This window comes from Phoxinus phoxinus (assembly GCF_949152265.1).
Source record: "Phoxinus phoxinus genome assembly, chromosome: 5".
Lineage (NCBI taxonomy): Eukaryota > Metazoa > Chordata > Actinopteri > Cypriniformes > Leuciscidae > Phoxinus > Phoxinus phoxinus.
Genome location: NC_136880.1, coordinates 30,028,312 through 30,055,795, shown reverse-complemented (window position 1 = coordinate 30,055,795; position 27,484 = coordinate 30,028,312). Strand labels below are relative to the sequence as shown.

General features: G+C 42.7%; 1 protein-coding gene across 2 annotated transcripts; it reads left to right on the top strand.

The window, feature by feature from the left end:
* The first annotated feature begins 20 nt into the window (after positions 1-20).
* On the top strand, positions 21-26,660 carry ptch2 (patched 2). Of its 2 annotated transcripts, none has more exons than XM_079612037.1 (22): positions 21-493; positions 1,972-2,164; positions 9,470-9,659; positions 9,757-9,826; positions 9,992-10,083; positions 12,396-12,591; positions 12,674-12,795; positions 13,462-13,609; positions 14,493-14,624; positions 14,733-14,888; positions 14,970-15,062; positions 15,181-15,306; positions 15,972-16,090; positions 16,191-16,930; positions 17,868-18,010; positions 18,107-18,287; positions 18,399-18,679; positions 19,769-19,906; positions 20,004-20,146; positions 23,594-23,984; positions 24,086-24,593; positions 24,731-26,660. In XM_079612037.1, the coding sequence occupies exons 1-22, from the start codon at positions 338-340 to the stop codon at positions 24,763-24,765; spliced, it is 4,353 nt and encodes a 1,450-aa protein (XP_079468163.1). In that variant the 5' UTR covers positions 21-337; the 3' UTR covers positions 24,766-26,660. The 2 variants fall into 2 exon arrangements, with proteins under 2 accessions (XP_079468163.1, XP_079468164.1); XM_079612038.1 differs by lacking the exon at positions 21-493 and adding an exon at positions 3,372-3,430 and having other exon boundaries at positions 2,046-2,164.
* Positions 26,661-27,484: the final 824 nt, after the last annotated feature.

The following is a 27,484-nucleotide window of genomic DNA, read 5'->3' as shown; positions in this document are numbered from 1 at the left end:
CCACCCTTTTCAGGCTTTGCAAAGGGGCTACCTCTCCAAGTGTTACTGCAACAGGATCAGAGGTAGACTGGCGGAATCCGCTCGCGACTTTCTTCTGCTTTAAAACGAGTTACGCGCTATAGCTGGACGAATGAAGACCGAAGGATCTATACGGATTCGAGCACATAATGTTGGGATGGAGTTGGAAGACTTTGGCTCAAGGAAAGACTAGAGAATATTTCTTCAAGCTGAACCCGGTGGATGCGCGTGTCGCGAATCTTGGATTATTACTATTATCGCCTCTGCCTAAAGCACCGCGTTTGTCTTTAACTTTCTTTTTCTGCCTCCCGTTTGGACTATGGCCTCGGATCCCAGAGACCCGGGACCGGCCGGTGGTGTTTTAGGAGATTTACCCCCAAGTTACACACGCTCTCTGCCGCCTGTGAACTCAGACCTCATCCGAAGAAGACCCAGTTACTGCCACGCCGCTTTTGCGTTAAAACAGATTTCTAAGGTGACAAACGCTTTTCTGTTGGAATAATTTACGTTGTTGTTGTTGTTGGCTATTCGTATTTAAGGGAGCCATGGAACTATTAATTACGTTCTTAAGCGTAGTTTTGGAAGTGTTGAAGGGAATTTACTTTTTAGGCGAGTGAGAAGAAAATTATCAAAAGGCAACATTTACATCTCAAAGCTTATTAAGAGGAAATCGTTTTAGAGGGCGAGTAAACGACGCTAAATATGAAAGTGTGAGTGCGGACAGCGACTTCTATGAATGAGAGTCGAGTCTCCATTCATTTAGCTCTTCAGTCCGCGCGTTTTTGAGTATTTTTCACGTTTAAAACTTCTCTAAGCTGCCTCAGAGTAGGCTACAGCCCGGTTGGTCTAGATACAATATAGCGTGTTTGTTTGACAATGCGCGCGTCCTGCTGAGGAATTCACTGATTAAGTTTGATCTGACAAAGCATCAGTGAAGCGCATGAACGCTTGGCTATGTGTCAAAACTCCCATGAGTGAAACCAAAACATGTCCAGTTATACTGCAGATAGGACTGCCAGTTACAGACACTTGTGAGGTTGTTGCAATATCTGGGTATACATGAATTACATTTCTGATCTTTTAAAATGTAGCCTAATATTAAATGTTAGATTATTTAATAGCCAGCTAGAAAATGCTTACAAAATCACTGTCTTTGTCACACGCTGCTGTGTTATAACAGATAGTTTTATTACAAACATTATAGTTATATTTTGAAATAGTTATACTTTATAGAAACACTTTGACAGCTTTTATTTGAGGTTACATGATCCTATATGTTTTAGCATTCCACCCTTTAAGGCTAAAGCTTTTAAGAAGCTTTTATATAGCTGTTATGTTGTATGATATATTGTTAAGTATTATAAAGTTCGCCATCTTTCTTAACAAAAAATAAATAAATAAATTTAAACCCACTAAACTTGAAAACAACAAGTTCATTGAATATTTTAATTTAATTGTGACAAATAAAATTGAAAAATGTACAAATGACAGAAATTATTGCAACAAGGACAGAATCATATATATATAACAAAATGACAAACATGTTTACAGGCCTATGAAGTTCTCCAACTCATGCCAGTTGCCATGTTATATAGGAACACACATTAAGTTGTTGAGATTTTAGTGTTTACTACAAGTTAGGGTGGATTAATGAGAAAACAGTACTGATATTGTCACACTGGTATTAAAACTGCATTTTAAAGTAATTCACTTATTGTTTTCAGTTGGTTTGCTTTGTTTTTGTTGTCAAACATCTTTTACATTGTCTGCTTGACAACAAATAGACAGTGTCTCCTTAAGAAATGTCTTACAAGAAAAAAAAGACCTCTCTTCTAAATATTGATTTGTGTGTTGTCAGGACAGTTCACTATCCTGGCAGGGCACCGTGTGTTACAACTGATCTAAAATAGCATCACTGTACATGTGAATAAGTGTTCCTCTCTTGTGTCTCAGGGGAAAGCTGTGGGACAGAAAGCACCACTGTGGATTCGGGCGAGGTTCCAGGCTTTTCTCTTTTCTCTGGGCTGTCACATCCAGCGACACTGTGGAAAAGTCCTTTTCATTGGACTGCTTGTGTTCGGAGCCCTGTCTGTTGGTTTGCGGGTCGCTGCCATTGAAACGGACATTGAGAAACTATGGGTGGAAGGTGAGTCCAAGCATTCATGTTTCGCTGTGTGGGTGGGTTTTTGGGGCTGATCGGTGTGGAGATCTGCAGGATCAAGTTATTTGTGAGCTGTATGCTGTGACTTTTCACTTTGCAAAGTGCCTGTTTTACATAGTCCATTTTAGTGCAACTCAATTTTAGATCTCTCTCCCAAACAATTTGACTGTCTTTGCTTAGCTTAACAAAGCTTAACTGATTGAAAATGTGATTGTGGTGCTGTTGTCGGGCGATATAGACCTAGACCTTGTGTGGGCTTCTGATATGAAGTCTCGGGATCTTTGAGCGGACATAGACCGTGGCCTCTGGAATTCCATATCTCCTGTCACGCACACGTAGCATTCTTTTTCCAAGCGCATGCAAGCCTTCTCTTGTTCTCTCTCCATCAGCCTATATTGTTTGCGGTGGGAGCTGTGCTTGATGTTTTCTTTTTCTCCCCTTTCCCGTTTGACGTCCTTTCCGTGCACCTCACTTATCTGTGCATTTTCAGGCAGCTTTATTTGGTTTTCACACTGCCAAATTCCTTCTAAGCCCCCTAGGCTTTCGCCACACTGCTGATCCCCTGCACAGATGGGCTGTGTGTGAATCGTTAGCCATCTTTGAGGTGCTGACCCTCCCCCTCATGCTCGCTGTGTGGTCCTTCACTATTCTTGGATTCCATTCAACAATAAAGGCACCCCCCTTTACCAAAAAAAGTGAATACAGCTGAAGTTTACCCACCTGTTTCACACTCACACACACAACATGCACACGCACAAGGGAGTCGTTATTTTGTATTTTGTAGTTTCACTTGAAAATAAAACATGTTCATGCTCAGCATTGGTTTATTTTTAAATAAATGGTGGTACCTTATAATTGTTTTTGTTGTTGTTGTTTTTTACAACATCATAGTCAGAAAATAAGGCTTTCAGCAAGTCAGTTCAAGGCAAAAAGTTTATAATTACTGTTGAAATATTCAGAACTGTAAATGTCGAGATATATGAACTAATGCTCTCCGGTGGGAACGTTAGATGGAGTTTAAAGCAAAGGGAGTTGTCAGATGTTGGCAGTGAAATTTGTGTTTTAATGTAAAGCAGGCATAAAGCATGGGGCTCCTGGAGTGAAACGCCAAAGTGCTGAAAAGGAACGCTGTGCCTTTAAGAGGCAGTGCCTGTGTTTCTAAAGTTTCTGCCTGTGTTGTTTCCCCCAATAGCCCATTGACAAAGCTGCTCTGGGATGAATGGGGAGTAAGTGGTATGGTAACAAGGAGAGGTTAGTTCTCACACACAGGCACACACATTCACTTCTGCACACATACACATAAAAAGTCACAGGGACAAACAAAAGAGTTTTATAATAGGTCTTGTGATTGGGAATTGAATTTAGAAAGGTCTCTGGTGCTGTTAGCGATTGCTAAATAGTTGCATATATTAAGAGGACTTTCCAGTGACCTGCCAAGCCAAAACCTTTTATCATAAAATTAATATAGCAAAGGCATTGCTCCATTTCAAAGATTGAGGATAGATCAGTTACATTTTTAAATGTTACAACCTTTTTGTCACAAAAATTCAAATCTGTTGTGTTTGAGGGAGCTATAAAAAATAGTAAAGCAGCCAGGGCCTGTGGATCTCACACTTGCCCAGCTGTGCATTTTGGAGAATATGGCTCCTCATTACTTACCCCTGAGGCGGTGACTGTCCCTCTTTCACCTCTGCTCTAGCCCCCACCTAAATGACACACAGGCCACCAAGTGTCCATGTCCTCAGGGACCACCCGTAATAGCTTCCGCCTTCCATCAAATGATGTGCAAAAAGCAACAACCTTGTGTTTAGATGCCTTATAAAAATTAACCTACAGTTTAGTAATCAGGTTTTAGACATCCTCTGAAGAATACTGTGTGTTTTGTCTATAGAAATGTAGAGATATCCATCCAACCTGGCCTAAAATACATCAGAGTGAATATCTGACTGTGAACGTTGTATGCTAATAGATTTCTGGGTTTTCTTTGTACAATGAAAGACAGTTGAGACATTCTTCAGAATATCTTATTGTGTCCCAGTTAAAAATGCAAGACATAAAGGTTTTTGGGTGAGTTATCCTTTTAAATCATTGGATAATTCTTGGGAAAGTGTGATTTTTTGTTTGCAGTGTGAGGCGTGAGAAAGAGGTGATAAAATGAAATGTAGGGTGACGGTTTGGGGGCTGGTGAGAGAAGAAACATTCTAGAATCTACAGCCTTAAATTACTCATGTTTTCTTCTTATGTGCAGTGTCGGATTGCAGAGGGGAATTTGTTTGGAGAATTAAGAGAGGGAGAGAAAGGATTGAGAAAGTTGTGTTTTCAAAGGAGCTGAAGTTATTTCATTCGGTTTCTGACACCAAACTGAGAAGTTGTCCCACATCTTCTTTTAATTGTGCGGATTTTTATATTTTATTGAGTTTTTTAGAGCGAAGGATGAGGAAAGCTTTGGCAGTGACAAGTTGCCTATCGGTGTGAGGCGAAAAAAAGCACACTTTGATATGTGATTATATGCTTGAGTAAAGCTGGCCAAAAGGATTGTTGGCATTTAATGGTCATTGCCAAAATGTGTGTCGGGCTAAACAAACGGCAAACTTTTTCAAACAGACGGACATGTTTATGTACTCGTATACAGTCGTAACTTAATTTTTCTCATCCGCTTTGACACTATTTCGGTGTGCCTGACAGACGTGTACACACAGACAAGCTGTACAAACATTACTAAAAAAGTTTAAAAGTTTACCCAGATATCTGGGTAGCAGGCCCGCTTGAGTTTTATGAAGCCACCAGGCAGTAGAAGAGAGGAAAAAAGAACATACACATTCATTGCATGAATGACCTTGTCCACATACATGTATACTGGTGGAACCAGCACAAGCCCAGAATTTATACAGACACATGTGGACAGTTCAGTTTTAAGAGCAGTTATCTAAACAAAAAAGAAATGCGAGGTAAATGCAATAATTCATTAGAAAATACAGTCTTCCAGTCCTGGTGCCGGATTCAAGAGAAAGAAAGCTCTATGAAGCATTATTGGAGGTGAATGGCAAGCCACAGTACCCCAGCTACATAAATAAACTCTAACTGCTGAGACTTAGACCTCACCAGTAGAAAGTACAAACAAGGCCAGAGTCAACCTGGGTCAGTTGAAAATGTTTACTTCAACCCCCCACTCCACACAGGCCAGCCATCCAGCCCCCATTACTCAAGAACAGCCATAAGAACTGAATGCATCCCTTCTCAGAGTTTAGCAACTTTCTACCCTAAATCAGAGCGTTGCCAATTAAGGCTACAATCCCTCTGCCAGAGTTTTCATTCTCTCAACCTAATCAGTTCGTTTGGCATTGCATTTGTTTTTTAACCATTGGGTAGTTAAGAGCATGTTGCAGTTCCAAAGGTTGTCAGTGCAGCACCAGAACACATTTCATATCTAGGATAGAGAGGCAAATCGAGGTCTAGCTCCATGGCAGAAGTGCTAGGGTACACCTTTCAGTTTATATTTTTAAAATAATGTTACTAGAACAACGCCAGCGGAGGCAGGAGGAGTCCAGACCCCCAAGAAGATGCCCCTCTTGCTGCCTGATTCAGACAGTATTTCTTACATTCAGTCCAACAAGGGTCATTCTCTTTGATCCATGCTGGAAAAAAAAGAAACTGGTCACTTTTTTGGGGAAAAAAGTCTCCTTTTTGTCCTCCACAACACTTTGTCCTTTTGGTTAGGGTAAAAAAAAAACATTTTCTTGGTACGTGGTGGAAAAGAAATGGTTTCTGGGCTCAATAAATTCATTTCCAGTTTGAATGAAACCAGCAACGTGGAAAATTTTTGCCTTTCACCGTGGGATGAATGTATGTTTCAACCACACATTAAGCTGCATTAGCAGCCAGTGGAGTGCCTAATGTGGGTATTTTTCACAGCAGCCAACACTAGGGCTGATTAGCATAATTAGTACAGGGAAGGCTATACATATGGAAATGGCCAGGACCTAAATGCCAGAACCGGTGGAAATTTATGTCAATGCTGACAGAAGTATCAGGTCTGAATAGGTGTTAGCTCAAGCATAGGTTTAATATTCTTGATTTGTTTTTAATATTTTTACTTGAGTTACAGTGCATGATGTTTTATCATCAAGGCCAAAAAGTTCTGTCAGAGAGATGCACAAGATGACATGCATGCGTTTCACACACATAGACAAGCTATGAAGCCAGCTCTTCCTCCCTCTCTTTAGCATTATTTTATCTGCTGGGAAAAAACAAGGTCCAGCTGCTTTTGTAGTGAGTTTCTCTCTTAATTTTTTTCCGTGTTTGTTGGAAAACAACCGAACGTGACTAAAAATTAGGTTGACAAAGACCTGCATTGAGTCTCTTGGTGGCCTTGAGTTAGAGCTCATAGAGGCAGAGGTGGATCAGTCTCCATCTGCCACTGTATTGGGGCAAAATGGGGTGGTTCTCTCAGTCATGGTCAAGCCATTGAGACTCCTTGTGATTAAGAGTTGCAGTGAAGCTGAAATGTTTAAAAAGATTTGCACTTGAGCCAAATCTATCCTTCTTGTCTTTATAATGTGTCTGGAAAGAAGAGGAAGAAAAAATCAAACAAAGAGCTTGGAATGGACATTATGGGGGCTTGACGGGACCAAGGCGAAAGAGCTGGACCGGCTTGTTTTGTTCGTGGTGGTTTCATATACTAATGTGTGTGGAAGAAAAGGGGAAAACAGAAAGAGAGAATGAATGTGTGTATGAGAGTGTGTGTGCGTGGGCACGCACTGGCACCCGACTGTGTATCTGTGCTCTTGGATTTACTTGGGTGGTGAAAACAGGTAAAAATGTCTCTTTCAGCACTCTTCCTTGTGGGACTTCCTCCAGAACAGCGTGAGTCCTTTCAGAAGCCTCTTAATCCCTCTAATCTGGCCCACAACACTTTGAAGGTGGCCTGTCCTAATGGAGAAAGCACTGGGTTTTAGACCTTGTTGCGTATTGGTACTGCACCATATTCAAATGCTCAAATCTTGACAGTAAAGGCATATTTTTGCATAATCTTTCAGTTAATTTTAACATGATCGTTATTGTAACCAAGCGATTTTTGTTCTTAACCTTTTTTAGTCAAACCACATTTTCTTGCTCCCCTTTATGCATCAATATGGTAACCATAACTTTATTTTAGGTCAATGTAAGCATGCAGTTGTGGGTGATATGTTGCAGAGCATTGGATAGGCCGTGCCAGGGTGGACATGAGTGAGATTGGAGCTGACAGGGTCCACTGGCAGGGTGACACCGGGGAGCAAGGGGCTTCTTCTCCATAGTTAATTACATGTCACTTTCCATACTGCCCACTGGGAGGGAACCCCCTCACACCAGCTCATTTTGCTGGTTTGCTCCTGGGTGGGACCTTGAGACAAGCTAGCTGAAGCTTGCTACCATTGTGTCCCAGCCAGTTAGGGCAGACTGCAGATTAGCTCCAGCTTTTTATTTGCTAGATAATATTTACAGGATCCACTGTACAACTATCTAATCTGTGAGACATTGAGGCTGGTTTCCTTTCTGGCTATGTTGGGGAACATTGGTCGGACCCTCCTCATGGATAATTGGCCTGTGATGGTGATGTCACCCCCAAGGCTGTGAAAAATGAAAGTAACAAAGGAAGGAGGGGCTCTGCTTTGGAGACAGTAAGCTCTGCATGGGAGTATTGCTGCATCGATATCACACAACACCTTTATGCTTCACTTTGGTGTCTATTGACTTTTGGTTTTATTTTCATAACCATGGACTTCTCTACCCTGTTTCAGCCCCAGTAACTCAAAGCAAAGATGCTTTGAAATCCCCCTAGGTGTCTGTGATGTCTCAAATGTACTCAGATCAATCTTGTGCACAGTTCTTTTTTCCACTCTTTTTTTCTTTTTGTTGTGTTTCTGGCTGTGAAAGTATTTGCGTGCCTGTCTCTTTAAGTGTACAGCAGCAGTGAGCCGAGAGAACAGAGCAAAGCTCCCATCTGGAGGGTGGCTGAGTGGAGCGGTGACTGAGCGGCGGGGCCCACTCGGGCCTCTAGCTGGGTGGTCCAGATGGGAGGAACCAGACACAAATAGCTATAATTTACTTCAGGAGCCCCTGTAATTACAGGCCCAAGGATTGGAGCTCAATTCCTGCAGATGCCTGAATGCATTAAATATGAACATGCTGTCCGTATAACGACACAAATGCGTGTTTGCGTTTTGCAAATGGATACAGCCTTCAGATTTAGGCCGCCACATTTTTTGAAGTAATGTGTTTATGTAACCTGCATGTCAGATAGCTGCATGAATGGAACCAGGAGAGGGAATGTTTGCATTTTTAAAGTGGTAAGCTACAGGGCAAACCACATAGAATTTATATTTGTGGTGCAATTTCTTTGTTTCTGTTCAGCTCTAAGCCACTTTCAAAGCTGTGAGCTACCCTGACAACAACAGTACTATTCTCTTTCTCTCTTTCTGTTTTCTTCTGTTTCTCCATGTCTCTTTCTCTTCCACTCCCTCTCTCAATTAACTGAGGCAGGCAGCGAGATGTGCCGGGGAGAAAAAGTGGCTCGGTGGGCTCAGCCAGCCACTGCAGGCTTGTCATCATGTATTGGGAAGTGGAGGGGCAGACGGGCAGGCTCTGATCTGGGCCGGTGTGTTTCATGTGCATTTGGCATGGTCGCAGATACCCCGCGTCCTCTTTTTATCACCGCCTCCGTTAATTAGGAGGCTGGACTCGGGAGTTTCCTCTGCACTCTTTGATACTTTTCGTTCCGACTCAACATACCACATGAACAGCATTTCTGCTTGTACTCTTCTGCCTTGCTCCCTCCTTCAATTTACTGCTCAAATCTTGGATGTGACATGTAGATCAAGAAAGACCTAAAGTCTTAAGGGACCTTCCAATCAGGAACCACAGTCTGTGCTAAGTAGTGTAGAGTTAGCCATTAATTAAACTTTGTGTGAAATTGTGGGTCATGTCATAAGGAGTACTTCCACTCTTTAGGGTGCTAGAGACATAAATGTGATCCACACATCTGTTTTCTGGGGTTAGTTAGAGAGTACACAGGGGAATGAGAACTTGCATGTTTAATCTCAGTTTAATTTGGGTTTAATTATGACATTAACCTCTCACTGAAGATCATGGTTGTTTCTTTGTTTAAACAATTGTTGCAGTGAGACCATTAACATAGAACTATATTGTTCCTCTGGCTTGTTTTTATCCACAGTCAAAATTAATAAAAACATAATGACTGCAAATGTCCTTTCTGAATGTTTGAAAATAAACCATGTTGTCTGTCTGTTTCAGCTGGCAGTCGGGTAAGCAAGGAGCTACGCTACACAAAAGAGAAGCAGGGAGAGGAGTCAGTGTTCACCTCACAGATGCTCATACAGACACCCAAACAAGAGGGAACCAATATTCTTACCCAGGAGTCTTTGCTGCTCCACCTGGAGGCTGCTTTGTCAGCCAGCAAAGTTCAAGTGTCTCTTTATGGAAAGTGAGTGCAACCCCCTGAAGGATTACAGGAAATTTCAAACACTTACAGACATGAGGGCCAGTCTTTTAATATGTGGTTGTGTGATTTCTTCCCACAGATCCTGGGATCTTAATAAAATTTGCTTCAAATCTGGAGTCCCAATTATTGAAAATGTCATGATTGAGAGGGTAAGCATGTTTTTTTATGCGTTATTTGACTTTCTCCCAAATCAGTTTCTTATTTATTTTTGCTTAGTGCCTCAGACAGCTATTATAGGGCTCATTTTAATAACTTGCTATTTTTTCTGTGCCATAAAATACGCCTTACCAAAGATTATATGCTCTTTCTCCCAGATGATTGACAAGCTTTTCCCCTGTATGATCGTGACTCCTTTGGACTGCTTTTGGGAAGGCTCCAAGTTGCAGGGAGGCTCCGCCTACTTACCGTAAGCATTCTGCCTATTCTAAATTAATATATAATGACATCTCTAATTAAGTCATACACAGCTTGACTAGACTATCATTAATATATAAGCTCAAGCTTAACTGTAGCTCTGAAGCATCACCCCCCCCCCCCCCCCCCCCCCATCACCCCCCATCCCATATACCACACGCTCCTAACAATTGGGCTTTACCTTCAACCAAAACGGCGCTGGGTGTGACAAACTCTAACATCAAGCCCCTAGCAAAAGCTCTATTTAGTCTGTTGATAAGCTGAAGCCTGGTTCCGTCGTCACTGGGGCTTGAGTTGTCATCAGTGTGGTGAGGGGGCTTTACAGGACAATCTCTGATCCTGCACCCCTGTCCCACCACCCAATCCCCCCAGCCTGAAGAAGCCCTTATGGAAAGGGGAGAGAGGGAGATGACTGCTACTGGGTGGGTAGGAGGGAAGGTTGGGCGGGGGGGCGGGCAGGGGAGCTTTTGGGTCAGACAATGGTAAGCATTCTTTCAGTTTACGAGTGAGTGTCCATCAGTGAGGGGGCCCTGGAGGGGGCCCGGCTTTGTCAGCACTGGGTAACACTGTGCATTCTCATGGTAATCGCCCAGGCTTGGAGCTGTAAGTTGTCCAACAAATAAAATGGGCATTATTCAAGTCGTGGGCCCAGAGAGAAAAAAGAGGGACAGAAAAGTGGGAGAAATTTACTGTGGACATTAGATATTGTAGTTTACACTTCCACCCAAAATACCTCCTTAATATTTTGTTGAAGGAAAATTGATCAATTGTATTCTATAACAAATAAAATGGGCATTATTCAAGTTGTGGGCCCAGAGAGAAAAAAGAGGGACGGAACAGTGGGAGAAATTAACTGTGGACATTAGACATTGTAGTTTACACTTCCACCCAAAATACCTCCTTAATATTATGTTGAAGGAAAATGTCTAAATTGTACAGTATTCTATGCTGCCAGCCTTCCCCCCATAAATTGTATTCTAAATTCATGCTGGACAAAAAAAATGGCTATTTTTCAATTGGTTAAGACAGATTCTGTCAATTTTGCCGATCTTCCGAGAAGAATGAGTGGCCTTGAAAAATATTGTTATTCATTGTCTTAATTTATCTATTTGGCCATGTATGAAGAGGGCTTGCGTTAGCCACAGAGGCTAATGTCCTCTCAGGCTTCCGCTTCAGTTCAGCTGTTTTTTTTTTCTAAAGGAGAGAGAGAGAGAGAGAGAGAAAGAGAGAGAGAGAGAGAGAGAGAGAGAGAGAGAGAGAGAGAGAGAGAGAGAGAGAGAGAGAGAGAGAGAGAGAGAGAGAGAAAGGGAGGGAGGGAGAAAAAACTTGAGGGAACAAAGAGCAGCAATCTATGGAAAAACAAAAGGGCCCAGGCCGGTTCACTCAAGCAAAAAATAGGAGATAAAGGAGACTCTCTTTGCAAGCAGGAGCAAAGGCGCTTGGTATGTGGGAATGGGAGAGGACCAGCTTTATTTGAAGCTGCTCTTCATGAGTTATTAGAGTGAGATTGGTCCTGGAGTTAGGACACTATTCACTTTTATTCTTCTTTACCCACAAATACCCATCACAGTGAAAGGCCCCTCTCTCACTCAGGGGGTATCACTCTGGGTTCTGAGGCATTTTCTTAGCTACATAGGTGTTGACTGGGAGTGTTTTTTTATTTTTATTGTGATGTATAATAGTTTTAATTTTCAAGGCCTTGATAATGTAATATTGTTAAAATTTTGCAATCTTCTTGTTATTAGTGTTTCCCAGAAGAACCATCCCTACTGAAGACTTCCCTTGAAACAAATTAGAACGTTAAAAGAGTCCAACTGTAATTTAACTGCACCTAGAGAATTAGTCATTGGCACGTCAATAGACAACAGTTCACTCTCTCAATACCCACTGACTGAGAGAAGATAGATTAAAAACTGCAGACTGAGGGGTTGAGAACACTGAGCTCAAAGCAGCATTCAAGGTAGTCGGCACAGCCCTTCCCAGCATTCTCACTGCCCGCCTTTATCCTTATCAAGATGTTTTAGAGGCAGAGGTAATCGTTATGACTCGATGCACAAAGTTAAGAGACAGCAGCCTGTAGACCGCCGGCACATTATGCCCCTCCGTGTAACAGGATAATAAACGCTACTTTATGCGGCATCTGTAGTCCACTACCACCAGGGAGGGACTGGTGCCGGCAGGCTTGGAGAAGCAGCTGCAGGGAAAGAGGGATTCCTTGGAAAAAGCATGCTATCGTTTGAAATAGTTGTAGAAATAATTTAGCCTGCTTAAAATGTGTCTCAATTTTGTTGTCTGTTGTTGTAGGGGTATGCCTGACATTCAGTGGATGAATCTGGACCCCCTCAAGCTAATGGAAGAGTTGAGCCAGTTTACATCTTTAGAGGGCTTTCGAGAGATGCTGGATAAGGCTCAGGTTGGCCATGCCTATATGAACCGCCCATGCTTGGATCCTAACGACACAGACTGCCCTTACAGTGCCCCTAATAAGGACCCATGGCAGGTGGGAACAGTGTTGTAATGCAAATGACGATGTCTTAATATGAGTCTGTAGATTTTAAATGTGTGGTTTGTGTTTTATTTAGGTCCCCGACATTGCTGCTGAACTTCAGGGTGGTTGCCATGGTTTCTCCAAGAAGTTCATGCACTGGCAGGAGGAGTTGATCCTGGGTGAAAGAGTAAAGGACTCCCAGAATGCCTTGCAGAGGTGAGAAAGGGGGAAAGAAAGAAGGAGAGTCATGAGGAGGGGGTATGTGGGTGGGCCTCTCTTAGGAGGCCCTGACAAGAGAGAAAGTGAGAGAGAAAATCAGAAAGAGACAGAGGTGGAGAGAGAGGGAGGAATCGTTCTGACTCCTAATAACCTCACACATCCAAGGAATTCCTTACATGAAGAGGGATCAGTTTCCCCCTCTGACCCCAGTATAGGAAAGACCAATTAAACATGATGGACAGCCGCATAACCTATGGACGGATCTGAAATGCAGAGTGGAGGAAAATGAAAACACATTCAACAGAAAAAGAGCATATGATACAAAGTAAACAAACTGTGGGTAAACTAAAAGCAAAAGCAAATGTATTGGACACCTGTAATTTAATATCAAATGTGTATGTGTATGTTCAATGCAGAGTTTAATCTGCAATAAATGAAAGTATCTGCAGAGAGCGGGACATTGGCCTTCTGCCCAGCATTTGAGCATTGTTCTAATCTCAGTGGAAGTGTGATTTACAGCAGCCTGAGAGGGACCACACACATAATTTCAGCCTTTATTATAACATGTCTGCCTATTAACTCACCTTGCTACACAATGGTATTTGCACATGCATATTTGTACGTTCTGATCTCACACAGTCCTCTGTATTTCCAACCCTACAGTGCGGAGGCTCTTCAAACCATGTTCCTCCTCATGAGTCCCAAACAGCTCTATGAGCACTTTAAAGACGATTATGAGATCCATGACATCAATTGGAATGAGGACAAGGCCACTGCCATCTTGGAGTCCTGGCAGAGGAAGTTTGTTGAGGTAATTTCCTATTTCATAACAGATCCCAAAGGGTCACTTTGTGAGGTCTGAATGATTTCAGTGACCATGAAGGGTTCCCGGCTGGGGTGGAAAGGTAAAAAGAGTGTAGGAGGTCACAAGTGGTGCTAGAGGGTTGTTTTCTTTAGACCAGAGGATGGCATCGCCTGCCTGAATTCCACCAATCCTCAGCTGCCTAGTAAACGGAGTCTTCCTAGGAGGCCACTGACAAACTCCCAGTTATAGGAACAAGCTGTTTTTGTGATAACTGACACCCAGCATGCTGACTGAAAGAGAGAGAATTAGAGAGAGAGAAGAGCCTTCAATAATGGCTACTGCCTCAGAAAGAGAGCAAGAGAAGGGGAAGTGGAGTCAGGGGAGGTCGGGGGGATAGGGCACTGTAAAAACAAAGTGCAGGGGTATTCCTTTCCCCTTAAGTTTGTCGGCCATTCATGGTGCTGATGGAGTATCCTGAGAGACCATGTGATCTCAACTGATCCATCTGCCCTCTGCCCTCTGGCATCTGTGCTCATTATTTCTCGCTTGTCAAGCTTCATAGGGTCTCGTGCTATCTTGTTTGTGTGTTATTATGATAAAATAAGAGGTGGATGAGGGTATGGCCCACAGTAGAATTAATGTTTTTGATGCTTATCGGAAAAAGTAATTACATTTTTGTTTTGTGTTCTGCAATGTGTGCACAAGTTCGTTCAAAACAAAATGCTAGGTTAAGCAACTTTGCTAAAATGCTGAAATTGATTAAATTACAGTGAGTCACAAGAGGTATCTTTGATTTGACAGATACATATGCTCTTTCCAATACACATACTCAAAATCATGTAGTTGCATTCTCTGGATTGATGTTTAAAATTGTGATTTTTGTTTCTAGGTTGTCCATGGGAGCATTCCACAGAACTCTTCCTCCAGTGTTTACGCCTTCTCTACCACCACTCTTAATGACATCATGAAGTCTTTCTCCGACGTCAGCGTAATCAGGGTGGCAGGTGGTTATCTGCTCATGGTAAGACATCCATTACTGTGGAAACTCTAGTTAAGGCTAATGGAAATGTGATGAGTGTGTCTCCATATGTGTGGAGCTATTCCCTTACATGTTTCTTTCTATGCACAGCTGGCATACGCATGCGTGACCATGCTCCGCTGGGACTGTGCTAAATCTCAGGGTGCTGTAGGGCTGGCAGGAGTGCTGCTAGTCGCACTATCTGTTGCTGCAGGACTTGGACTGTGCTCACTGTTGGGGCTGTCCTTCAATGCCGCCACCACGCAGGTAAATACACACCTAAACGTCTTAAATTCACACTCACCCTCAGGGCTTGGCTGTAATTCAGAGCTTTGCGTTCCTCCACAGGTGCTGCCATTCCTGGCCCTGGGCATTGGAGTTGATGACATGTTCTTGCTGGCTCATTCTTTCACCGAGGCCAGATCTAGCATCCCATTTAAGGTATCTCATGAACACACTCTGAATTATGCCTTCTAGGGGATGAAAGTGTTGTGAAATGAAAGTGACTTTCTGTTGTTGTTGAAGATCACAACTCATTCCTTGCCATTTCTCTTCATAGGAGAGAACAGGTGACTGCCTGAGAAGAACTGGCACCAGTGTGGCTCTCACCTCCATCAATAACATGATTGCTTTCTTCATGGCTGCCCTAGTGCCTATTCCTGCTCTCAGGGCCTTCTCACTTCAGGTACGATTGTGTATTTTGAGTGTGAGTACATGTCATAAACCATTGCGCCCTGTGATGCCCATTCAGAAAAACTGGCAGGAGTGGTCACCAATAAGATTGGCAATGAAACGTGGCTTTAATAAATGATCAGTCAAAGTTAATTCAAAGTGAGGATAGCATTTGTTGTTTCTCTTTCTCACATTCTTTCTCTCTATTTTAAGGTCAAACCCCTACATCCAACTAATGTCATAGCCTGTTTTTCAGGTGGGGTGAAATGAGATGGAATATATATCACTATATCACCCAGCCATCAGACTGTGCTTCTCTGATCTCCCCAGGCTAACCCTGGGTGGTCTGTGCTGTAATGATACGGAATGTAATGTCTGTCTGAGGTTGGCGGAGTTGGGGGGTTGGTTCTGCTCAGACTCGCTGTGACCTTGGGAGTCCCCTTTCCTTGGATTGTTGACTATTTGTGGAGTGATGGGGGAGGGGGTTGCTGGTTGATTTAGGGTGCATATTTTACTTTCTGGGATTCAATCCGAGGCACTAAAACAGCGAGGGATCCTGAATGCAGAGTTTTTTTATCAAGTTCAGACAGCAGCTGTGGAGTCGGGTGGCAGCGTAGAACTCATGAACGAAAAGACTTGGCCTCTTTCCTAAAGTTTCTCTCTCACTCTTTTTTTCAGGCAGCAATTGTGGTGGTCTTTAACTTTGCCATGGTTCTGCTGATCTTCCCTGCCATTCTGAGCTTGGACCTACAGAGGCGGGAGGATAAAAGACTGGACATCCTGTGCTGTTTCTACAGGTAACTAAGATGCACTGTCCTCTTATTTAATCTCAGTCCATTTTACAATGCCAAAGCCTGTGGTACTCAAGATGTTTACTGAGATGTTTCTTTTCTCCAGTCCCTGTTCGTCTCGGGTGATCCAGATCCGGCCTCAGGAGTTCTCCGACGCTAACGACAACCACCAGCATGCTCCAGCCACCACCACCTACACTGGCTCAACTATAACCACCAGCACCCACATCACCACCACTGTGCAGGCCTTCACCCAGTGTGATGCAGCTGGCCAACATATTGTCACCATCCTGCCACCCACCTCCCAAATATCCACCAGTCCTCCATCCATGGTCATATCCACACCCACTCCCACCGCTGACCCTTACGGCTCCCAGCTGTTCACTACCTCCAGCTCCACCCGAGACCTTCTAGCTCAGGTGGAGGAGCCCAAAGAGGGACGAGAGTGTGTGCCTCTGCCCTTTTTTCGCTGGAATCTGTCAAGCTTTGCCCGGGAAAAGTATGCCCCTCTGTTGCTAAAGCCTGAAACTAAGACTGTAGTGGTTGTCGTTTTTGTGGCTCTTCTGAGCCTCAGCCTCTATGGTACCACAATGGTTCATGATGGACTTTACTTGACTGATATTGTCCCCAGGGATACAAAGGAGTACGACTTCATCACTGCCCAGTTTAAATACTTCTCCTTCTATAACATGTACCTGGTTACCATGGATGGCTTTGACTATGCACGTTCTCAAAGACAGCTACTACAACTTCACAATGCCTTCAACTCTGTAAAATACGTAGTTAAAGACAGCAATCACAGACTTCCCAGAATGTGGCTGCACTACTTCCAGGATTGGCTCAAAGGTAAGCCTTCGTTTCACAATGAGCTCTTTTTCCTTAGCGGTGCTTGCTAAGGCTACTGATTTTACTACTATTTTTAAAAATGCTAAATCTTAGTCTGAAAAATGTTAGACCATAACTTGTCAGTATTGCACTATTGTGTTAGTCATTGATTAGGATATATCAGCATCTACAAAATATTAGTAAATAAATTTGCATAGATTGCATAGATGAAAGAAAGATGCCACATAAAGTAGCATTTTCAGTTGTGTTCACTCGTTGTGTGGGAAATGCTCTTATCTCTGAAGGTGATAGAAAGAGTTCAGTGAAAGTTCACTTCTGTCATCGGCTTTTGTGTTCCTCCAACCTGGACATAGAAAGGATTATGGGAGGGTCAGGGGTTATCTCAGACTGTTTGTGACCCCTCTGCTCACATTAGTTTGTAGTGAGAGCGTTTGTACTAACCGTGAGGTGAATCCACAATAGTTATAACCCAACAAATTGAAAAGAAGCTATTTATTTTAAAAGGCTGTGGAAACTGAAGGTAGTTTAAAAACTCTCTATTTCTCCCCATTGCTATTTCCTTTTCTTGTGAGGAGATCTCTGTAATTACAGAATGGTTGTGGAAACTGTTTTTCAGCTGTTGCCAGACTTTGTAATTTGGAGAGCACGAAAGGCTTTCTCTGGTTAGTTTATTCAGCCCACACACATTTATTCAGCACCAGGCAGAAAAATGGAGAACCCAGCAAAGGGGGGGGGGGGGGGGGGCTTTTGGTTTATATGCCTGTTTGTGTGTGTGGATTGGCATTAAATCTGACCCAAGTTTTTTGTCCCCTATTTAAGGGAGGAGTGATTTTAACAATCTTTTGCCATACCTTACCGAGTTGTGAATAGAAAAGTAGGAAGGTTTGAACGTCTTTCTCACAGTTGGTCTAATTGTACATGTTCATGAACCATGTAGGTCTTCAAGCTACATTTGATGCTGATTGGGAAGCTGGCAGGATCACCTCAGACAGCTATCGCAATGGCACAGAGGATGGAGCACTGGCCTACAAGCTTCTCATACAAACGGGCTCTAAGAAAGACCCTTTCAACTACAGCCAGGTGTGTGGTCAACTATTGGTTCATTCAGTTTAAATACTGCTTCAAAACTGCTGTCTATCCCAAAACTTACATTTACACATTTTGTTTCTTTTAAAGCTTACATCCCGTCGCCTGGTGGATGAGGATGGTCTCATTCCACCAGAGGTTTTTTACATCTACCTGACGGTATGGGTCAGTAATGATCCGCTGGGCTATGCCGCCTCCCAAGCCAACTTTTACCCCCATCCTCGGGAGTGGATCCATGATAAGTACGACACCACTGGGGAGAACCTTCGCAGTAAGTAAACCCAGAAGCTGACATTGCACAGGTTGTCATACAGTATTTATGGATATGTTTCAGAAGTAGCATGTGTTTGTGTCTAAGAGCATTACTTCTCTTCTCTTTCAGTCCCTGCGGCAGAGCCTCTAGAATTTGCTCAGTTTCCTTTTTACCTAAATGGCCTCAGACAAGCCTCAGACTTTATTGAAGCCATTGAGAGTGTGCGCACAATCTGCGAGGAGTTCATGCGGCAGGGAATCCAGAACTATCCCAATGGCTACCCCTTTTTGTTTTGGGAACAGTACATTGGTCTGCGCCACTGGTTCTTGCTGTCCATCAGCGTAGTGCTTGCCTGCACCTTCCTGGTGTGCGCCATCCTCCTGCTCAACCCCTGGACTGCAGGCATCATTGTAAGTCTGCCTTCCTCTCACCCTAATCCATTTCTAACTCTCTTCTTTTCTAGCATTTTTCTCTATTCTCTTATTTCTCTTGTTTCTCTCTGATCCCCTCAACACAGCTCAATAACTTTGCCACCAGGGCAGTTTTCTGGGGAGGGTCTTTGCGGGTTGTCTAGAGGGTGCTGCTTGCATAGACACATATAAACACACAGTCACACATATACGTACTCTCCCCCTCATCTCTTTTGTCATTCAAATGAGGGCAGCAAGACTTTCTAAAGAAGAAATGCAAAGCTCTCCTGAAGGCTTTTACCTCCAACTGCCTTTGTCCAGAAATTTGGGGACAGGACAGATCTGCCCAGTCACGACCTTGGCCTGCTAAACCCATCCATCAGGGACTGGATGTAGTGGGGGTAGTGGGTGGGTTAGTTTAGGGGCTAGGAGGTGTTTCACACAGGCTGGTGGGGTCCTCAGATCAACATGAAGGATCAAGGAAACTAGAAGTAGCCATTGGCTTTGGTTGACATGTATTTCTGGCTTAGCTGCAATATGTCAAGCTCATTTGAGTGTAAATGCCTATTGCACTTATGCATTTATTTAAAAACTGTTTAGTGCACTTTTTTCTTTTTACTCAAAATCGGTTGTCATCTTCAGTTTCACAGCCTATATGGAGCCATAGTAAAATAGATTTTACCATCTCCAATTAAAGCATGACTAATTTGGGACCCCTGCCAACATCAAAGGTTTTCAGAGCAAAGACTTAACCAAGTTCCCTATTTATTGTATTAAAAAACAGTTTCTCATGAGTAGGAAAGCTCTTAGGACTACACTTCACCAGGAACGCAAGAGCAGAATGGTCCTTATGCTCTTTTATCATATAGTGTCACTAATTTCCGTACTCCTGAAAATGAGAAGACATGGGGAGTGGCAATGACATGGCCATTAAGTAATCTGATACTTGAGGCAGATGACAGTGAAATGTAGAGGATATTGGCCGAGTGATTTATTTCTGCATTGTGATTCATGTAGAGTTATTTCAATGCACATAGTTTCTTGTGCTTGTAGCTGCTAATGTGCAATTCTTTTTTTTTTCGCTCCCAGGTTTTTATTTTGGCCATGATGACAGTGGAACTTTTTGGCATCATGGGCCTAATTGGTATCAAGCTGAGTGCCATTCCTGTGGTCATCCTTATAGCCTCCGTTGGTATTGGAGTGGAGTTTACTGTGCACATTGCACTGGTAAGATCATCTTGCACAGTAATTCATCACTATTTTCTCTATTCGATTTAAATAGCAGAAATACATTTTCATTCTCTCTATTTTCTAACTGTTGTAGGGTTTCCTGACTGCCATTGGGGACAGGAACACACGTTCAGCCGTGGCTATGGAGCATATGTTCGCTCCTGTGATTGACGGCGCCATCTCCACTCTGCTGGGAGTGCTCATGCTTGCTGGCTCAGAGTTTGACTTCATTATGAGGTGAGTGATTGACACTTCTCCAGGCAGGTCTCTGAGGTCAGCCCATATGCTGCCTTTTAAAATGGTGGCAGGCCTTAGTCAGGGAGACAGTTGTCCATGTGGCTCTAGGGTACAGGTGGTAACGTTTGCCTCCCCATCACCTGGTGTTGTCAGTCTCTAACTGCCCTTAGACCACCACAGCACTCTTACAAACATCCATGAGCTTCTTGAATGCACAACAAATGGAGGAAACATCAATGGAGTGCAGCAGCTGCTTGTAAACATGTAAATATACAACCCACTGTCCCGTGACTCAACATGCACACACTTGCACCCTAAATGTGGGGAGAAGGTCAACTGTCCAATCATTTGGTTGTGAACTCCCTCTAGCCATTGCATTTGCGTAGCTTTTCCGCCTGGTTTAATGCAAAATAGTGGGGGTTTTTCAAATGGATTTGGGCTCCGCTGAAAGCAAACCACAACCTTGAGAGAGCCGCCAAAAACAGACCCATGACACAAAATTTACTTAGTTGAAGGACCCAGCACAACATAGCTGCATGTTGAAAATTTTAAATATCTCTTGATCATTTGTTTTCAAGCACCCACTTTTTGCACCAAAGAGTAACTTGGATATGAGGAAGAGGTTTGGGTCTTCAGGTAACTGCAGGAGGGTGTTAGAGCAGATTGTTTTAGGACAGTGCTAAAGCTGGAGGAAAGATTGGGGGTTGGGGATTGGAGCAAACCATTTGGTGCAAGTGGTGTGCCAGCACTGGGGCATTCACAGTGGGAGGTCCTGTTTAGATGTAGAGAGAGAGAGGTCTGGCCCTCTAGCTGGGGAGTAGCATAAATACATTGCTGTAAACATCTCCTGGCTATGGGACACTGAATAAACAGGAGAACAAGCTCAGCGGCCCCTCTTAGAACGAGCCACCCTTTCCAACCCCTGACTTGGAATGGAAAAGATTACAGTTTATATAAACAACAGAATTCCTAACACTAGGTCTACTCTGGAGGTCTAACCCAGGCGGGGCCCGTGGATGGTTTAGTCTTCCCCCCCCCCATTTTTTTCTTTTTCTTTTTTACTCCTTAAATAAATCATGCTCCACTTTCGGAATGTTGACTTATTAAAATAAACATGCACCCCTTTTCCAATCTTTTCATGTATACATGACTGTCAGACAGAATGAGCGCCTTTAACTAACAAAAGGTGGACATAAGTGCAGCCAAAGATGGTTGGCTGCTTTGTCTGATTTTTTCCATTCTTAAACAGCCTTCATGTTTTCAATGAACATGACAAACTGTGATGAAAGGATGATTGTGCCTTTCTCAAACTCCTATCAAAATGTCACTCAAACTATGTGATTCTTCTAATTGTTTTCAGCCATCACCTTAGAGAGAGATGACTGAAAAAGAAAACGGTTCACACTCAAGCTGTCTGATTCATCTATGTTAATGAATCAGACATGAAAGAATTGGGAGGAAGAAGTGGAGGGAATGAAAGCAGACTTGCTTGTCTCCATCTGAGAAACCCATAGCATAGACTGGTCTAAAAATGGCATATAATTCTGACCAGAGTCTCTGTTAGTGGCACGTTGTATGCACAGACCCAGACGGGCCACCTTGGAAATTTGGGTTTTAGAGGTCAATTTAAATAATACCTCTTCCTGACTGTGCATAATGACTGAAAATAGGTAATTATAGTATTTTAAAACCAGAGGTTCTGTGATACAGTACAGGTCTCAGTTCCTTAGGGAGCCGTGATAGAGACAAAACCAAAATAGATCCAAAATGGAGGTTCAATGGTGTGATGACCGTCAGACTTGTAATCTTTTTAACAGGGTTTTTTTATTCATTTGTTTGACGATTCTCAGACAGCCAAAGTAAACACAAGGCTTCATTGGAGGACACGGGTCAGTGGACAGCAGTTTCCACTGTATGTCTGGAATGCTCCAAGCAGATATGCCAAAGATGAACTTTTCCCCCTCTGTCTTTCTTTCTTAAACCCAAGGTTCTTGTAGATGCGACAGAAGCAAAAATGGTCAGAGGGTGGGAGGTTAAAGAACATTCCAGATTTTTTTCCAGATTTTGTTCCTCTTTTTCTTACCTCCAGAATTCTGAACCACAGCTAAAACAGCTGAATTGTCTCTTTTTTGTGTAACCATTTAACTGGAGTGCTCTCTAATTTTCTCATGCACTGTCTTTCTTGTGGTGAATCAGAGCCCTCCCTCAATGCTCTGAGCTGGAGCACAGAGGCGCAGACACCCTCACAGCCCTGCAGCCTATTAGTGAGCCCTACATGTTAACACGCAAGCCTGTATACAGTGCAAAACTAATAATGGTCTTCTCAGCTTTATATCTTTAGCCTATACTTCTCAGCCTTATATCTTTAGTCTCTACTGCTAACCTCTAGCACTCACCCAAGAGCTAAAGCCTGGGAAACCTCATTCACCACCCTCTCCCTAGGCCCCTTCGTTCAAACATACGTTTTCAGTCTTAAGCAACTCTGCACCCCTTTACACTGCTCTACCAGACCCGCTAGTGCCTGTGCCAACCAGACCTCCAGGTTCTTGGCTTTGGAGTTGGAGGGTGGTGTTTCCTGCTTGTCTTCAGCACTGGATTAATGTTCCTGCATTAGTCACCTCCACTGAGAAAATAACTAGTTTTAGTATTAGTCTTACTCAGAACGGTTTGGACTAATGAGAGAGATATTTGTCAGAACAAATCCCCTTCGCACTCAGAATACTTGTTGAATACAGGAACTCTTGTTGATGGACTCTAGGGTCCGTTTTACAGGTTTTACGCAGAACATTTTATTGCACATGTGAAAGAAATACCTTTTAGCAGATATCCATGATTGTGTTGCGTGATTAGCTCATGAACCAACATGGCTGTTGAGGGCCTGGAGGAGGGAGAGAGTAAGAGGAAGAAAAATGTAGAAAGCAAAGGTCTGGCCTGTCCTTCCCAGTGTAAACAGAAAGGTGGCATGCCCTGGCCAGGGTGAAATAGGATCTTAATAAGAGAGGGTATTAAGTTGCCGAGGAGAAAATTGCATTAACAGCAGTGGCAGCTTTTAGCCAGAGGGAGGGAAGCAAAGGGGGAAAAGCAATGGAGAGGGGTGACTGTTTCTGACGCGTAGAATCTGCTCACTAATGTAAACACATCTCCTCAGGAAGTGGCAGGGCAGTGGTGATAGATGAGGGCTCCCAGAGGGAGAGAGAGTGAGCACTAGCTACAAAGATGGAACCCAGGAATTTCTCTCCGGCTTTGTTAGGTCGCCAGGCCAGAGGAAGCAAGGAGAGGGAATGTAGGGAATAAACTATGAATAAGAGCATCCTACAAGAAGTCTTGTAAATTACCTTCCTCTCTTGGATGATGACTACATTGTCTCATATCTTGTTTGAATATGCTGTGGATGTTTGATGGCTGCTTTAGCTTTAATATTCTCTCAATTTGTGTTCTCTTTTGCAGATACTTCTTTGCAGTGTTGGCTATACTAACATTGTTGGGGATCCTGAACGGTTTGGTGCTACTTCCGGTACTGCTTTCGCTTATGGGCCCACCAGCTGAGGTCATACCCGCTAACAACGGCAATCATTTGCAAAGTCCCTCTCCTGAGCCCATGCCTCCTCCTATGAACCACCATGGGTACTATGCTGGGCACATCCCCAAAGGACCACGTCAGGCGTTCTCTGAGACCTCTGACTCTGAATACTATTCTGAAACTACGACAACGTCTGGCATCGGTGAGGAGGAGTATAAGTACTGTGACAGGAGCACATACATCACACCACCAGCTCAACCGCCAACCTCTCATATTCTGCTTGAAGCAAGCAAGAACCCCAGCTTCCCTAAGCTCACAGTAAGTCGACCTGACATAAAACATTAGGAATCAAACTGCTTACGATGTAGCTGCCATTGAACACTTTTGTAATGTGTTTTGCGCTTGTTTTTGCCTCCAAGGTGGTGAAGCCTTTTGATGAAAGCAGCTCTAAAGGACAAAACAGCGAGTCAACGCAGAATGCGGTCAACTCTGTCAGTTCGCAGATCACACGATGGGACAACAAACACGAGTACCAAGGGCAGAGGAGACAACATTTACCTAGCGACAGGGCCCACTGTCCTCGTAGGACTACTCAGTGTGGCCCAGGGCCACAACCAGGGAGAGGGCAGCAGCAAAACAGGACTACAGCCCCAGCACACAGCCCTGGGGCATTGCAGCGCTCTAACAATGCCATCACCATGGTTACAGCAACAGCCTCTGTGACAGTGGCAGTGCACCCCAGTTTGCCGGGGTCGTACCAGGGTTACATGCACGAGGGTTTTGAGGATAACGAGTCAGACTCTTTTGATGACTCTAAGAGGACTTCTCAAACATATGGGAAAGCTACACATTATAAGAGGGACTCTTTAGAACTTCAAGATCTGGAATCCACAGAAAAAAGCCAGCATCAAGCTAACCAGACACAAGGTAAAGATTTTAACCTTTTTATGGCTTAATATTTCATATCCCAATACTAGAGATTTGTGTATTTTAGATTATTTTTAAAAAGCAGGCATCTGTCCGTACTGATCGTGACCATGTTCTATCTTTTACGCATGTTACAGGTGGTGCATGGATTCAAGCAGCCAAAGATTGCTAGACTGCTCCCAGCCCCCACATCCCTTTGTCTGGAATCTGTTTTTGGGAAGTTCCCAACCCCAGCCCAGTGTCTTTTATCTCTTTGAACTGTACATAGACCTCACACAGACAAGAGGATTTATTTTAAAATTATTAAAAAGGTCTTCTTAGACATTTATAAATATATATATTTTAATACTAAAAAGAGGGAAACTATTTTAAAATGTGCTGTATAACTGGTGTATTCTCTTGTGTAAATGTCAGATGTATAGATTGTAAAATGAGCTATATGTAAAAATAAGTGAAATGATATTGGTTATTGAAATGCAAGGTCAGTGTTCTTTTTTTTTTTTTTGCTGCTACTCTTCAAATTTAAGATGACGTGTCTTGAAAATATGCAGTACCCCTTTCCCCAACATAAGCCAAGATTTAACTTTATATTAACAAGTTCTTAAACAGCAGCCAATAGGAAGCTTATCTGTTTTGTTCAAAGATGTTGACTTATATTTGTTTGCACTGTACAAAATCAAAACCTATATAGATAACAGTTTTTCTCAGTTGAAATTTCCAGGTTTTTTTCCTGTATTTATTGAACTTTTTTACTGACAGCAACCATTGTGCCTTCTTAATTTTTAATCTTACAAAAATTAATTTGTCAAACTGTTGCATCACTATACTGTTCAGGATCAGCATTGTCATTGATATGGTCTCATTGTCTCTCTCATGGTTTTACACATCGTTGTTAGCATGAAATGCTCTGTCTATACAATGTGCAGTGAACAGCAGAACTATGGGTCTAATGTTTTCTGTTCCATTATTCCGTTATATGCTCATTTGCAGGCTACATTTATATACTTGAAGTGGTGGTTAAATGACACTTTTTTTTGTTGCTTTTCCTCTATGGTTATTTTAGCCATACATGAGTAAGCTTCAGTTTGTCACTATATATGCCCCAGCAAAGGTTTGGGAGACATCAGGCAAACGTGTAGTTTACCCAAATATCGTTCAGAAAGGGAATTGTGTGTGAGTGCAAAAGGATATTTTTATTTTGCTTGTTTGTTTTCTCTTTTTTTGTCATCTTGTTGGCTGCTTTGTACATAGCAAAAACCCTGCGCAATAGTTTACCTGGTAGTTGCCCTCTGGGCTTCTCCCATAAGGCCAGTGTAGGGACAGATAAATAGCTATGGTGCTAGTCTTAGTATTCTGTCTGCAATGCAGTTCTTTCTTAGGTCCAATTTCAGCCAAAAGCTCATTCAGTATTGGTCAAGTCACTGCCAGAATAAATGCAGGGAAAAGTGTTAATGTAAGTGGCAGCTTCTCTCACTCTCTATCTCTTTATTTAACAAAGTATGTTTTAACAGAAACAAACCAAGTAGCTACTGTATCTGGAAGACAACGCAAAATAAGCAATCTAAAGCACATGTAAAGCTTAAGGACAGGAGTGGCTTGGGCAGACAGGAGACAAGGGTAGGGGATGGGGGTCCTGCATAGGGGTTTTGTTTCAAATGTATGTCATGCCATATAAATTATTTATATTAAATTTTTATTTTTGTAGTTTGTACAGATGTTAGTCACTAGACTGAAGTTATATTTTTAAAGAGTAAATATATTATAAATATAAATATATAATTATATCTATTTGTTTCTGAGATTTTTTTTGTGGGGGGAGTATGGGTGGAGCAGGCTTTGAAATGTTCATATTGCTGTTGGAAATAATGAAGGAAAGGTGTGGCTACAGTTGTCCACCTTCTGTAGACTCTTTGCCTTTCCTTCTTTATGTAAAGATTTGAAGTTTCTGGTTTTGTTGTTGTCTAAATCACTGTGACTTCAGAAAACTTTGTGGGGAAAAAAGAAAAGAAAAACCTTTTGTGACCATCATTTCCTTCACCCTTTATAGGAATTCAACTAACAAAATAAATGGAAAAAAAACCTGACTTTTTTCTTCTATTGCCTCTTTTTTTTTTAACTGTCATATTTTGAAGTTATTTATAAATTTTATCACTTAAAAAAGCCTCACTATTTTGGGCGACTAAATGCTGTTATGATGTGTGAGGTGATTAGGTGAGGGGGGAGGGCAGTTTAGATGTATCAGCTCCACACTTCCTGTTTTATTGTTATGACTCCCCAGGCTAGTGTCGTCAGTACAATAAGCCCACCAATGGAGATGAAAGGCGTGTGCTGTAAATTCCTCGGCTTCCCACAACACGGGCTCATCTGTCAGCTTCCTCGGGCCTGTCTGAATCTGATACACCTCTGGCTTTTGAAGTTACTGTCGAGGCCCCTCAGTATCAGGACAGACAGTGAGCGGGTCAAGGGTTTTGCCTCATGGAGTCGGAGAGTAACAACTGAGGCCGTGGGGCATGATCTCGTTCTACATGTTAGAGTTTCAGTTTATCAAAAGGAACATGTTGAAAGCTTCTGCTTTGTCAAAATTGCTGATGTAAAATGAGAATTCCTTACTATACATTTTCAAAAGCTAGGTTTACATGCACCCAAATAATCTGTTAGTAATGGCGCAATGGCTTTGAAAAGCCTTCATGTAAGCACATTAATCGATCAGAATTAAATATTGATTGTATTGGTGTAGACCTGAAATAATCTGATCAATAGTGGGGAAGAATAATTGAACTGAATCTTCTCAACCAGATTCAAAAATACCTTGTGCATATTTTTTTATGTAAACGGAAGTTTCAGAATCTGAAATCGGATTGGGTTCATTCAAACTGAAAAAAAGTTGTGTA

Excerpts from the sequence above, each read along its gene's own strand:
- ptch2 (XM_079612037.1), top strand. The coding sequence starts at position 338 with ATGGCCTCGGATCCCAGAGACCCGGGACCGGCCGGTGGTGTTTTAGGA. Across the intron at positions 14,625-14,732 it reads CAGGTGGTTATCTGCTCATG|CTGGCATACGCATGCGTGAC; the intron begins GTAAGACATCCA and ends TTCTATGCACAG. Across the intron at positions 18,011-18,106 it reads ACCCTTTCAACTACAGCCAG|CTTACATCCCGTCGCCTGGT; the intron begins GTGTGTGGTCAA and ends TTTCTTTTAAAG.